General features: G+C 36.0%; 1 protein-coding gene across 1 annotated transcript in view; it reads left to right on the forward strand.

The window, feature by feature from the left end:
• GLRA3 (glycine receptor alpha 3) overlaps positions 1-12,765 on the forward strand; it is a 94,081-nt gene that overhangs the window by 61,580 nt on the left and 19,736 nt on the right. Inside the window, exon 6 of the mRNA XM_085311321.1 lies at positions 11,767-11,904. Within this exon, the coding sequence (XP_085167447.1) occupies positions 11,767-11,904 (138 nt within the window). The remainder of the gene's footprint in view (positions 1-11,766; positions 11,905-12,765) is intronic.

Here is a 12,765-nt window from a genome sequence, read left to right on the forward strand (position 1 = left end):
AATTGGTGGCAGGAGTGAAATAGCAGCAGCAGCAGCGCTTTCAGATGTCTCTCTTTAAAGTGACCATTTACTGCTGTCTTTTGCACTGAGCACCAGTTTGGGAAGGCTATTGTACAATTTCAAATTTCCACTATCTATTTATTTCAATTTCTTTAAATTGTCTCCAATCCTGGAAGTCTTATTCCTGCATGTGACACTAAGCGAATTTGTTAYGTAAAAATTACTCATCTTTTTCTTACTCATTTTACCATCATTCTACGCTGTAGTAGAATAAGAGTCACGGTTACTTATAAAGGACAGACTGTGGGTTGTACCTCTGCCATAAAATAATCTGGTTTATTAACACATTCTCCCCAAAGCTTTTCTCCCCAAATGATATTTTGATTTTTAACCAGCTCTTGTATTATCACATTACAAGGTCACTCTAAGCAGCTGGATTTGCCCCAATCATTTATATAATACAGGGTCTGAAAAATATCAAAGTGAATATATCTTCTGTTTTTAAAGGATTTCTTTTACTAAATGATTTCTTAGCAACTAAAACAAACTATTTTCATACCTTAGGAAGCAATTGAAACTGCAAAAGTGAAATAATCTCTTCTATATTTGTGTTTTATGCAAGGATAGTCCTWGGGCATGTGAGATAAATATATATTTAGCTGCCATTTCTTTATTTTTTATTCAAGTGGAATAAAACTAAAGTTATTTCTGTGGCCTATCTCTCAAGAAAAAAAAGTTTTTCTTTCATATGTTATAGCCTGTTGTGTGTCTTTTTAAATTTCATTTTTATCTCAGTGCATCCCCTTATTCATATATTACAGTTATAACTATCCATGCAGTTTAATACTCCTAGATTTTCAAACAATACTACCATGAAAATATTATATCAGTTATGAAAGAAGAAATATTATGAAAAGAACCTCTTTATGCAACAGAATACTTCATTTTGATAGTTACAGTCTCTAACTTTTTTAAAAGAGTGGCCTTACCCCTATCCCTCATTTGATTTATGGGGGATTTTTGGTCTTTCTAGACAATCATCTGTCTTCTGGCTTTTTTGAGGAAATTCACTCTGTGCTATATGATGCTACTCCCTGAACAGCGCAATTTCTTTCTTCCGAGCCTCTCTCAGACCATGTGCATGAAAATATCAGTAAGCAGGCCAACGGCGGATCCGCATTTCAGGCGGGGGTATGCACTTGGCTGCTTTCCCACGACAGCACAGAGGTGCTGTAAGAAAGGTAGTAGAACTGGACTGTATTTCTTCCCCGGCAGGGAAGCCGGCGTGCCTACCRGCGTGACAGTAACCACGGGCACACTAGGTCAGCGCCTGCTTTTGCCTGAGCCTGTGGGAACTTCTCTGACTTCCATTTCAGCAGCACGGAAGTCGCCAACACCTCGCCCTGTGGTTTCCACTCTGCAGAAGGGTGACTTGGCTCACTGCATGTCCGAAGTGAGACCTCACACACAGCTAAAAACAGCTAGATGTCTGCAGCCTTCACTTTCCAATCTACACAGGAAGAAAGAGCAGGAATAACTCTRCAGCTGCTGATGAAGCCACAGAAGCTTAATATTAAAGTGACAGCTGAAAGTCTATAGGCTCCAGAAAGGAATATTATGTTGGAKTGATGTGGGAGACAACTGGGCCTGAAATGTTATCTGAAAGGCTAAGAAGGACAAACCTGTAACTCCCAAGGGAGAGATCCTGTCAGAAGGACGTAGAGGGCAGTGCAAAGGGCTGACCTTTGCAAAGCAGCTCAGAAGAGCACAGAATTAAATCCTGCTTTCCTTGAGCTCCAGCACAGACTTAACCCTCAAATATAGCACAACTGATTTCCCAAGCTAATATTTTTAATGGCTAAAGTGCATTAGAAGAATATTCGCTGTTCTCTAGCTGAAGTCAGGCAATCTGCTGGGCTGCCTAACAGAAAGGTAGTAAAATTACTCCAGTCAGCACGACTGTAGCTCTTGCCTCAGCTAGATACCTGAAGAGCTGCTCAGTTTACTGAATAAACCAATGATACTCTTGGATCTGTACCTTAGACAGTAATATATATATATATATATATATAAAAGAGGAATGGAATTTAGATAAATCACTAGAAGAACTATAAAAGCAAATGTGTGGTCAAACCAAGTTCTGTTGAATAAAAATACTAGATATCTAGTTCAGTTGTTTCATGCCATTTATGTCCTTGTTTATTGAACAGAGAAAAGGAGCTGGGTTCTAATATGCCTTTAGCTAGTGCAAKAAGACACAAGAAAAGAATAGCTTTTCTGGAGTAAAATAGATTGAGTAGAAAATTTACAGGATGAATTGATATTCAACTAGATCACAAGTTTGCTTAAAAATGTTATTCTTCATGGCTTGGAATGGTTCTACAATGATGGTTAAGATCCTGGAAGCATAAGTGAGAAAAGAAAATCTTGGAATTGCCAAGACAATTCTGATTCAAAGGCATGGAGACTCTGAAGATCAGAGAAGTTGCTTGTGTTGAATAACTAACCATTTTTATCTGTAATGGAGTAGTCCCATGGAATAGGCAGGAGAAATGTTGATACCTTCAGGATTTTTCAATAATTCTTCAAGACATATTTGTTGGATGCCCACTGTCTTGCCTATGACACTACTGGGATTTTAATGCCTAAAGCTGAAACTGAATTAGCTGAAATAAAACTTTCATATTCTCAGTATGCATACATTAAACTGATATGAACAGCTTGGTTTTGATACCTTCTATAGAACTACATGGATTGATATAGGCTGAATGGACATTTTAAGGTGAGTTTTGTTCTTATGCTTCAGAACTGGATGAGCAAAAATAGTTACATGTATTAATAAGATTAATAATAATATTAAGAATAAAACAAATACAATTTAGCTTTTTCTCCAAAGATTTCTTATAAGAGTGTTGGCAATAACTTGCCAATACCATTTTGGAAAAGACAGAGTATTCTTGGGAAAATAAGAGAGCAGAAATTGRCTTCTTCATGGACCTGCTTAGAAGAATCTCATGACATAAGCTTCTAGAAGAAAGAAGGGTCCAAGAAAGCTGGTTGATATTCAAAGATCACYTCCTCCAAGCTCAAGAGAGGTCTATCTCAAAGAAGCCAAGAGACCTGCATGGATGAACAAAGAGGTCCTGGCAAAACTAAGATCATTAAGGGCATTTCTCATATGAGGAAAGGCTTAGAGAGCTGAAACCGTTTAACTTGGAGAATAAAAGACAAGCTGGTGGATCTTTTTAAAGCATTTAAATATCTGAAGAGAGAGYGTAAAGTGGATGGGACCAGACTCTTYTCAGTGATGCCCAGCTTGAAACACAGGAATTTACACCTAAACGTAAGAAAAACATTTTTCCTATGAGGATGACTGCATACTGGAACAGGTTGCCCAGAGAAGCTGTGGAGTCTCCATYSTCTACTCARTAGCTGTCTGGACAGGTTCCCAGGCAACCTGCTCTAGGTGACCCTGCTTGAGCRGGGTCCYTTCTGACCTCAACCATTCTGTGATTCTGTGAAGTGACCAAGAGAATGATTTAGTTTTCCTTCTTACAGACACTTACATTGTCTTTCTATTTAGAAGCATTTCAGCAGACCAGATYCTTTCCCCACCAACCCACAAAAATCTCTCCTGCAACCTGGAATGCCTCCTGAAAATACYCTAGCTAGACAACCTTTAATGCTTTCTAAGGAAAGAAGTGGACACAAAAACTTTTTAGTATATCTCTTTTGTCTACTTTTTGCCTAGAAGTACTGTATAGCATTARACAGATGGATTAGATGAAGTGACAGTCTATTTAATGTCTGCATATTCAAAAGYTCTCCCCAACTATTCCAGACACAAATATTGACAACCACATCTCAAGATAAGGCATCGGCCTTGTCTTATTCATCYCAGGTGGAGGTCTCAGTCTGCCAATACATGCCTTATGAGCTAATTAGCTGGAATTACTTCAGGCTCCTCCTCAAAGTTGTTTCTTTATAACTATTTGCAGAGAGGCTACAGTGCCCTGAGGACATTGTCTTCAGTCCTTTTCCTGTAAACTTCCTCTGACAATGTTTCTCTTCTGGGATGCTAGCCTTGCCATATTATTACCGACAGTTTACCRTATGATTTTGCATACCATATGTACAAAGACAGAGATTTGGGGTTAGAGCAGTGTAAGTCAAAGGGGTCACTATTAATGTAACCTCATCRGTAATGTAACTTCTGAACAGTGTGTTCAACAAACCAGTGTTGTTCTCTGCCATATTTGTGTGATTTGTAGATTTGTGATCTTTATAAATTAATACTTAAATGATAGATAGCTGATTGCATTAGAAGTCAGCGGAACATATTGATTCTATCTTTTTGTCCATTCAAGCAGAATTCTTCTTCTGTTAATACTAAATAGATACTGATATCTCACATAGCATCAGGAGAAAAACTATTGTGTACATTGCACAGTAGTCGCTTACAAAGCATCTTGTAGATATCAGCAAAAAATCTCCATTAACTTCCTAAATAAAAAATTCCTGTTATATTTAAGTTATATTCCATTCACTATGAAAGTCTTATTTTTAAGTCACAAGTATATTGTGAAGCTAAAAGCAGAATGCTCAGTCAGTCAGAAAGAGCAGGAGAAAACAACTACCAGAGAGTCATGAGCATCAACCCTAAAGAACCAGTAAGACTCAATAAATAATGTACTTGCATTACAGCAAGCACATTTGACTGTCTTGCATACTTTGAAGCATTACATTTTATAGATAATTTTCTATTTTTTCTTGCACACAAAGAAATCTGAACTTCTCAGTGAACCAATAAATTCCCTTGTCAGACCTTTTAAGGTATTAACACACATAACTTTAGCTAAGCCTACTGTCAGTAAATAACTCCTGGAAGGCTTTAACTAGCCYTCTTGTGGAAGTAATTTGCTATTATGTAAATGTGATTGCTATATGAAAAAAAATGTAARTTACATTAAATTATTTTAGCTGTAGTGTTAATTAGGAAAACATGAAAAATTCATAACACCAGCTTTTAATCAGTGAAAGTTATGATATCAAGTAATCCTGTTTGGATTAGGATATTACAGGAACGCATGATACTGCTGCTCCCAGGGCTCTTGCACAGTAAGGAAGAATAGTTGCTTCAGGACAGATATTTTCTTTGTCATAGTCTTTCTGTACAAAAAATGCACCCAAATCCTGCCTCCTTGTCACACCAGAAACAAAACAATAGCAGGCAGTTTCCTTGTTTCAAAATCTTTGGGCAGGGAATTTCACACTAGGTTCAAAACTTGAAGGTAAATACATCCAAGAATGGGATATCTGTGAATCATAGGTAAAAGCTTTGCCTTTTCTGAAAAATAAGAGCAAATATCTGGACAGTAGCCAGATAATAGTGAAAATATTGCAATCACACTCTACTTTAGCCACAGTAGCTTGTTTGTGTCCCCTAATGTACAAAATCTGATGTCTCTACTTCTTTCAGGAATGTATCCTTATGCATTTACAGTCTGCAAACCCAAMTCCTACCATACCACATTTTAGAGACAGAAGTCTTTACTAATCCACCTAATTTAGTTCTGTTAGATGTGGTCCTACAGACCACTGTGTCAGGTGATTGTCTCCATTGCTTTCAGCTGTTTCTGTAATATTAAAGGGTCACTTTTTCCAAAAGTGAGATGTAGCCTCATACACAACAGCGTAGTGACTGACTTACTGTTGTTTTTTAAAAGAATATATATTATAATGTAGTTACTTGGACCTTCCCCTATAACATCAATCACCAATAATAAAAATATCTGATAGCAATTTATTTTTGTGACAAAAAACACCTCTCAGTGAGGGGAAAAAAAAATATATCCTTTTGAGTAAGAGAGTGAGTATTGTGTTGGGCTGCAGGAGATGCAATTAAATAAAAGATATTTCTGTTCTGTTCACAAAGCAAGAGGAAAAAAGGGTGGAGATACAGTAAGACTGAATAGCAAGACTGTTATAAGTATTAAGGATAACCATTATACAGCAAAGGTTTTCACAGTACACAGGTGAACTCAGAAATAGATTCACAGTTTTTTTCTTCCAGACACACAGACTGTGACTCCCTTTGGTCCTGCACACCAAGTTTTCTTACCATGGAAATCAAATATGATGAGAGCAAGAGGGAGAAAAGGGAAATATTTTACACTCAAGTTTTACTCCAAGATGAAGTTAGGATTCAAGAGCTGAGAAGTACTTCTWTCTACTTCAGGATAAGCTCTGTAAGTAGACTTACAGAGCATTTACACTTCTGTGTAGTTGATAAAAGGACTTTGTCTTTGGGTCATCTCTTTGTATACTTTTAGAGGTGATCAAAAAAGGGGGCACTGAAATTATCCACCTAGACAAAATACAATGCTATTAGAAGCATAGCAAATAGGTGATTAAATACTGTTTCCTATTTTTGTAAATTCAAACATGACAGATAATATACAAAACTCATCACTAATTAATATTTGGCATAACTTTTGCAGAATAGCAAGCGTTGGAAAAAACAAAAACAAGTATCAGCAGAGAAACAGGGCTTCTACAGGCTAAGCTTGAAAAGCAGTGCAAATGACATGATTCCTGATTTTGTGACATTGCTATGGGTTGGTTCTTCTAGCTTCATCTAATTCACRTTCCTGGATTGTGCCAACTGTCTTACCAGCCACTTTCTGTGTGTTCCGTATTTACGGACATAATAAAGACATCATTATTTTCCTTCTCCATTAAAATCCCTGAAGAGAAATGTCTTGGTTCTTCATAATTATTGCATACATCAACACAGTTCTTAGAGATGTTAAACACATATAACAATATCCATRCACAGCACAAGTTTGTACTGGTAATTCCACATCTGTTCAGAATAATTTCTTCACATTTCAGGCCTGCAGTTTGCTAATAAGCTGATCTGACCATGCAAGAGTTCTTTACTGCTCCATTTGCACAGTGATAACCGTGTAAGAAAACACAGGTTCTCTAATATTTTATCATGTAAGCCATTTGGAAAATACACACAGTATATCTTTAATCTCTGACAGCAGACTAATATTAGCAACAGACATTTAGACTTTTACTTAACATTACCCTACTGAATGATATTCATTAAATTGCTTTGAAGATAATGTACATACATCAATCAGCTAACTCTAAATTAAAAAGCCTAGTAAGAAGCAAAAGCTTAAGTGGACTTCAGCTTCAGTATTTCTGGCATTTAGTCTGAGATATTTTGCCTTAATTTCATTGTCATACCTTTTGGCACTTTCATCAAAAATTAAAATTGTGGATTAAACCTCTCTCTACTTACTGGTCAGTGGCAGRATAAAGCATTCCTGAGATATTCTATTTGACTATTTATGTATATATCCACCCAACAAATTGTCACACTATAATTGTTAGAGTTACAGGCACAGCTGTATCTTTTTACATATAAATCATTTGTTTATTCAGGTGTTTCCACTTGCATTTGCTGCAGTGTTTTCCATATTCTATTGCTCCACATTCAAGCTTGTTATCATAAAATACAAATAGTAGAATTCACCTCTTAAGCTGTAATTTTCTACAGTAAATATTTTCCATAATGTTTATACACATTTTTTTTCCATAATGTTTATACACATTTTTTATCCTGTCCACTGAGTAACTGATTTGAAAAGAGAAAGCTGCTAGTTATATTCATCTAACCACACTGAGAATCTATGATTTTCACTTACTGTGATGCCTTAGGTTTCACTCTTAGGATACATACATAACAGATAAAGACAGAAAGTGTGACTAAGTTAATGGGCCCTTTCCACCTCCTTCTTTTCCTTTGTTCACTAAAGCAAAACTAGAGAAAACACAAACAGGATATCTCACTTACTTTTGATATTTACCTACAACTAAACTTGGATTTTTTTTTAATTACAGTTGTGTCTGAGACATGCTCAGCCTTAGTCATGATCTTTATTGCTGTGACTAGTGTTATTCATACATGAAGAAAAAGCACACCATTACTTATTTCACTCATCCATCTTTCCTCAGCTAAACAGTTGTTTGTTTTATGCAGACAATGGAATGCTTTAGTCCTCTTCATTTTTATTCCTGTAAAGTTCATTTCAGTAGTGGATGGCTGAGTGTGTTCTTTTTTTTCTCTCTCTAGATGAGTRAGGTAAAAGTAATTCAGTGGAGATTTGCTTTGTTAAAATATGTAACCAGATTTCCACTTTGCAAATATAGGCCTTAGTACGGCAAATATATATGTATGAATGCCATATACAGTCCCACTGAACTCAGGCAGTGGCCTCAGGATTTTAAAGTTATTCACATAATTCTAATACTGTAAACATTTATGATCAGAAATTGTAGGATCCTAGATCTGAAAAATAACACTCAGCTGCTCTTGAGGCTCCAAACTTTTGTCCTTGAGGCTCCAAAATTTTCATTAGCAAAGCTCCCTGCACTTCGGCTGCTTGCTGCACACATAATCACCCAAATCCTGATGGCACTAAGCACTTTCGTGCCTGATCCCTATCAGGATCGTAAGCCTCTGCTTATCTTTGTTCTTGAGACCGACCCTGAAGGTAATTTCAAAAGCCGCCACGGTACTGAAGGTAATTTCAAAAGCCGCYACGGTASCTCCCCATGCTGCAGGGAGCCCAATGAAGGACACTGATTACGTTAGTCAACAGAGCTCCCAAAGTCAGGGGGCTGCAGCACGGATTTTTAGCTCCATTGCATATATAGTAGCATCATAGGCCTAATTTATAATAGTATATATACCGTGTATGGTAACTGCTAATCTTTTAATGGCCATTTCTGGAGATACGCGTTTTTCCCCCTTATTCATGGTACATACAACTATACAGCTAGCATTTAAAGTCATTTTCAGTGTTATTCAGCAGTTCTTCACAAAATTAATTAAGAAACAAAAATATTTGTCTTTTTTTGAGATATTAAGAAAATACAGTTAGCTTTATTACTATGGATATTCATCCTGAAAAAATTCTAACCCAGAGGAACAATGTGGTTTTAGCTCTTTCGTGCAAAGATTATTCTGGGATTGGCCTAGGACATGAATTTCCATTTCTTCTAGCATGACTGACTTAATTCTTACAAATTCTCTGATTCTACTCTATATCTGCAAGTGAAAAGATATTTCCCACTGTAGTCTTCCTTTTCTCCATGCCAACAAGAGAGAACAAAATAATAGAGGAGAATTTCTTGGAAAAGAGTTTATTAATTTTTTGGAACTGCACCAAATAAGGATATACTTTCAGTTAGAAAATCAAGGATACCTGCCACAGTTGAGACAGCTTACTACCCAAAATTCAGAAACAAGATAGAATTATCAAATAGTTTCATATATTTATATAACTTAAGTTTTCTTGCTTCCCCCATTACATGAGTATTATACTATTTTAATTTCCTTAATTCAACAGGCACATGGTTGAGTCAGATGTTTCACATTTAATAAAAGGCCACAAATTTAATAGAGATTAAGCTGCTTTAATTTAACACACACAGTAGAGATAAGATACATATCCTATTACTTTTGATTTTTTGTTTTCTTTGAGTTGAACATAAATTCACGTCTCCATTAGCTTGTTTCTATTTTAAGACACATTTACTGCACAAGAATGAACTTACAAAATTGAAATTACTGCATTGAATGCTAAAACTATATTTTGATATTTTAAATGCAAACACAAGAAATATAAATTACTACATCAGCACTTTGCATATGGTGTCATTATTTTTAATAGCAGGTACCATGTAAGAATTAGTAGCTGCGGTAGATAATTAAAATTAAAAACACCCATTAGAGATGAGTGAATCTGATTTAGTGAAATACATTTTGACACAGCAGTTGTTTCTTGTCAGTTCAATGAATTTTACTCAGGGGATATCACTTCTGGCTATAATCTACATGCTTCAAATGATAATCTGCTTTACACACAACTGCTTTTTGTCTGAATGTATGCAAAGTTTGATAAGAGCTATACATTACAGTTTTCATAGTTTATGGCATTTAATAGTGAATATTAAAATGGTATTGAGAATGTTGCATATTGAGGAAGACAATAAAATAAGTTTTTTCATATACATTTAATATATTCATGGAATTAATTGTATAAAACCTAATCTTAATGAAATACTTGTTTGAAAGGATGTAGTTTCCTTTTTAGCATGCTCATCCAGTCCCAGCAAAATACACAAGTATGTAACTGACAGTCATCCTGAGTGTCTATCAATACCTTGTATAAGATACTCTCCAAAAGAAACATAAAAAATCTAGAAGCACAGAGAGGTGTTGGGCAGAGTTTTAAATCTATAATCACTCGTTGTTAATTGACAGATGTGCTCAGTACAGGTACCTCAGAAAGGATGAAGTGYGTCTCAGTGTATCAGGGCACTATCGCTGCGTAGCATCCGCAGATGTACTCAAAGAGTAATGAGATCACTGCATATAATGGGAGAAAGAGTTGTGTGTACAAACATTCAGTTGCTTCACTGAAAACCCAGGATTCCAGCATTTGTATTTGTGGGCAGTGTTACTCTTAGGAAGTTCCGAACACTATCMTTTGAATATACTTTTAGCCTTTCAGCAGTTTCTTACTGAAAGGTTAAAAGATATTTCCAGTTAGCACTAGGTTACTCTGATCCTCTTTTTARCTTTGGACTAAAGCAGAGAGGAAACGTAGCAAAGATGCAAAATGAATGGGCAAAAGCTATGTAATACAGATGTAAAAATGACTCTATTCTTTTCCTTCCATGTTTCAAGCTATTATATGTGGTTCAAGCGTACCCTATGTGGTTCTGGCTATTACAACAAGAGAAGCTATTGAGATGTAGATTTCAATTTTAAACTCTCGTTATTGTCCAAATCCATTAGATTCTGAGCAAGGCTTTAATGAACCCTGAATGAGAATAAGAAGCCCTTTTCGCTTGTCATAACTAGATGGAATTTAGTCAGGAGAAGTTTGGAAGAGGGTGCCAAGGATACACTGGAAGGTTAATACTTGACATATTCAGAGAAATCAGAGCTATTTTCCTCACTGCTATCCCATCCATCAGCTGGGAGAGGGAAACAGGAGGAAAGACTACTTGCCCTTTCCAAAGTCTAGTCTTTCACTACGGCTTCTACCAGAGTTTTACAGTTTTATTTAAGCATAGACACTCAAGCATGGGGTAAAGATAAATGCAGGAATTTAAATATTAAAACCAAATGTCAGCTAATATGAGAAGATGATTACTTTCAGTTGTTCTTTCTTTTGTACAGTTTCAGAGAAAGTATTTTTTCAATTCAACTAACTTCACTCCTGCAGAAATTCTCATGGTTTTCTYTGTAGGATTTGTGCCTAACTTACTTCAAACTCATAAAACTATAAATAAAACTTTGAAAATACACAATTTCACACCACATAACTTGAGAAATAGATTTGAAACGGAAGGGCCTGTTCATAGGCTGAGGAGAGTAGAGTTTTCAAAAGCACCCAGGAGAACACAACGTTTAGTTCATTTTGGTCTTTTTGTTAACTCTGCYACCAGACTCTTGTCTAATAGGATTTCACAAATGATTAACAAAACTGGCTTTTTTTTTTCCTAGATCAGTATGGTTTAAAATGGCAGATAATGCTTTTGGTTAACTTTTAAAATGAGACCTGCTGTATTTTTTTCATTTTATGACATTTATTTATATCATTGCTATTTGGATGTTTCTGTTTTTAAAGTCTGTGTCTAGAGTTTATTTGCCTTTTTCTCTCTTTTTTTTTTTAGTTGGATACACAATGAATGATCTCATTTTTGAATGGCAGGAAAAGGGAGCTGTCCAAGTAGCAGAAGGGCTCACTCTGCCACAGTTTCTGTTGAAAGAAGAAAAGGATTTATGTTACTGTACCAAGCATTACAATACAGGTAGGAGAGCATTTTGGTGATTAAAACTGGAAAGATGTTTCCTGCTATTTTGGAGAGGTCTCATTTTTAAACATTCTCCCTGAATTCACATGAAGATTAAAACAAACACCTGCCTTTTGCAGGATAATGCAAAATAAATAAAATAATTGCAGCAAGGAAACAAACTAGTAAGCTTAGGAAAACATGTAGCTGAAATAATTGAGAAGCAATTCATTTTTTTGCTCTTTTTCTCTTTGTTTTGCTCCGCAAGGGGTGCCGAGGCCACGTCTGTACCGTGGGATCCGAGGCACTGCTGGGGTCCTGGCAGTTGTACGCTCGCAGCAAGCTGTCCTGGCTTTGTCGGGGGACAGCACTCGGGACTGTGTCCTATTGCAACCCAAATTCAGGCAAAGTGCTTTTCAACATCGAGTTTATCACAGCTGCCATGATACCCTAAGGGAGGAAAATGATCCCTAAACACTACTTAGAARGAGGAGGTGTTAATATTAACATTTTGAAGTGTTCCCTGAAACAAATTGGAAATACCTGACGTGCACCTTTACTGTACAAATACTAATATCTGGCTAATCCTCAAAAAAACTTCTAAAAGTGAAGATATRTACCCTATAGGAGGATAATTCTTTCACTCAAACATCGCTTTGTTAATGAGAATACTGAAGTTAACATTATCTTTCTTTTTTACCATAATCCTTGCAACAAACAAGAAAGCAAACTTTATTTTAATGGTTTTTCTCTGTCTCTTTCTAATTATACAGGCAATCTCTGCTTCATATTTAGGCTTTCCTGCTTTTGTGCTATTTTAACATGCACCAATAACTGTACTTCTATAAGCTGTGGTAATTATATTATTTGAAGAACATT

The sequence above is a fragment of the Rhea americana genome, unplaced genomic scaffold (assembly GCF_003343005.1).
Source record: "Rhea americana isolate MKP2758 unplaced genomic scaffold, rheAme1 scaffold_34, whole genome shotgun sequence".
Lineage (NCBI taxonomy): Eukaryota > Metazoa > Chordata > Aves > Rheiformes > Rheidae > Rhea > Rhea americana.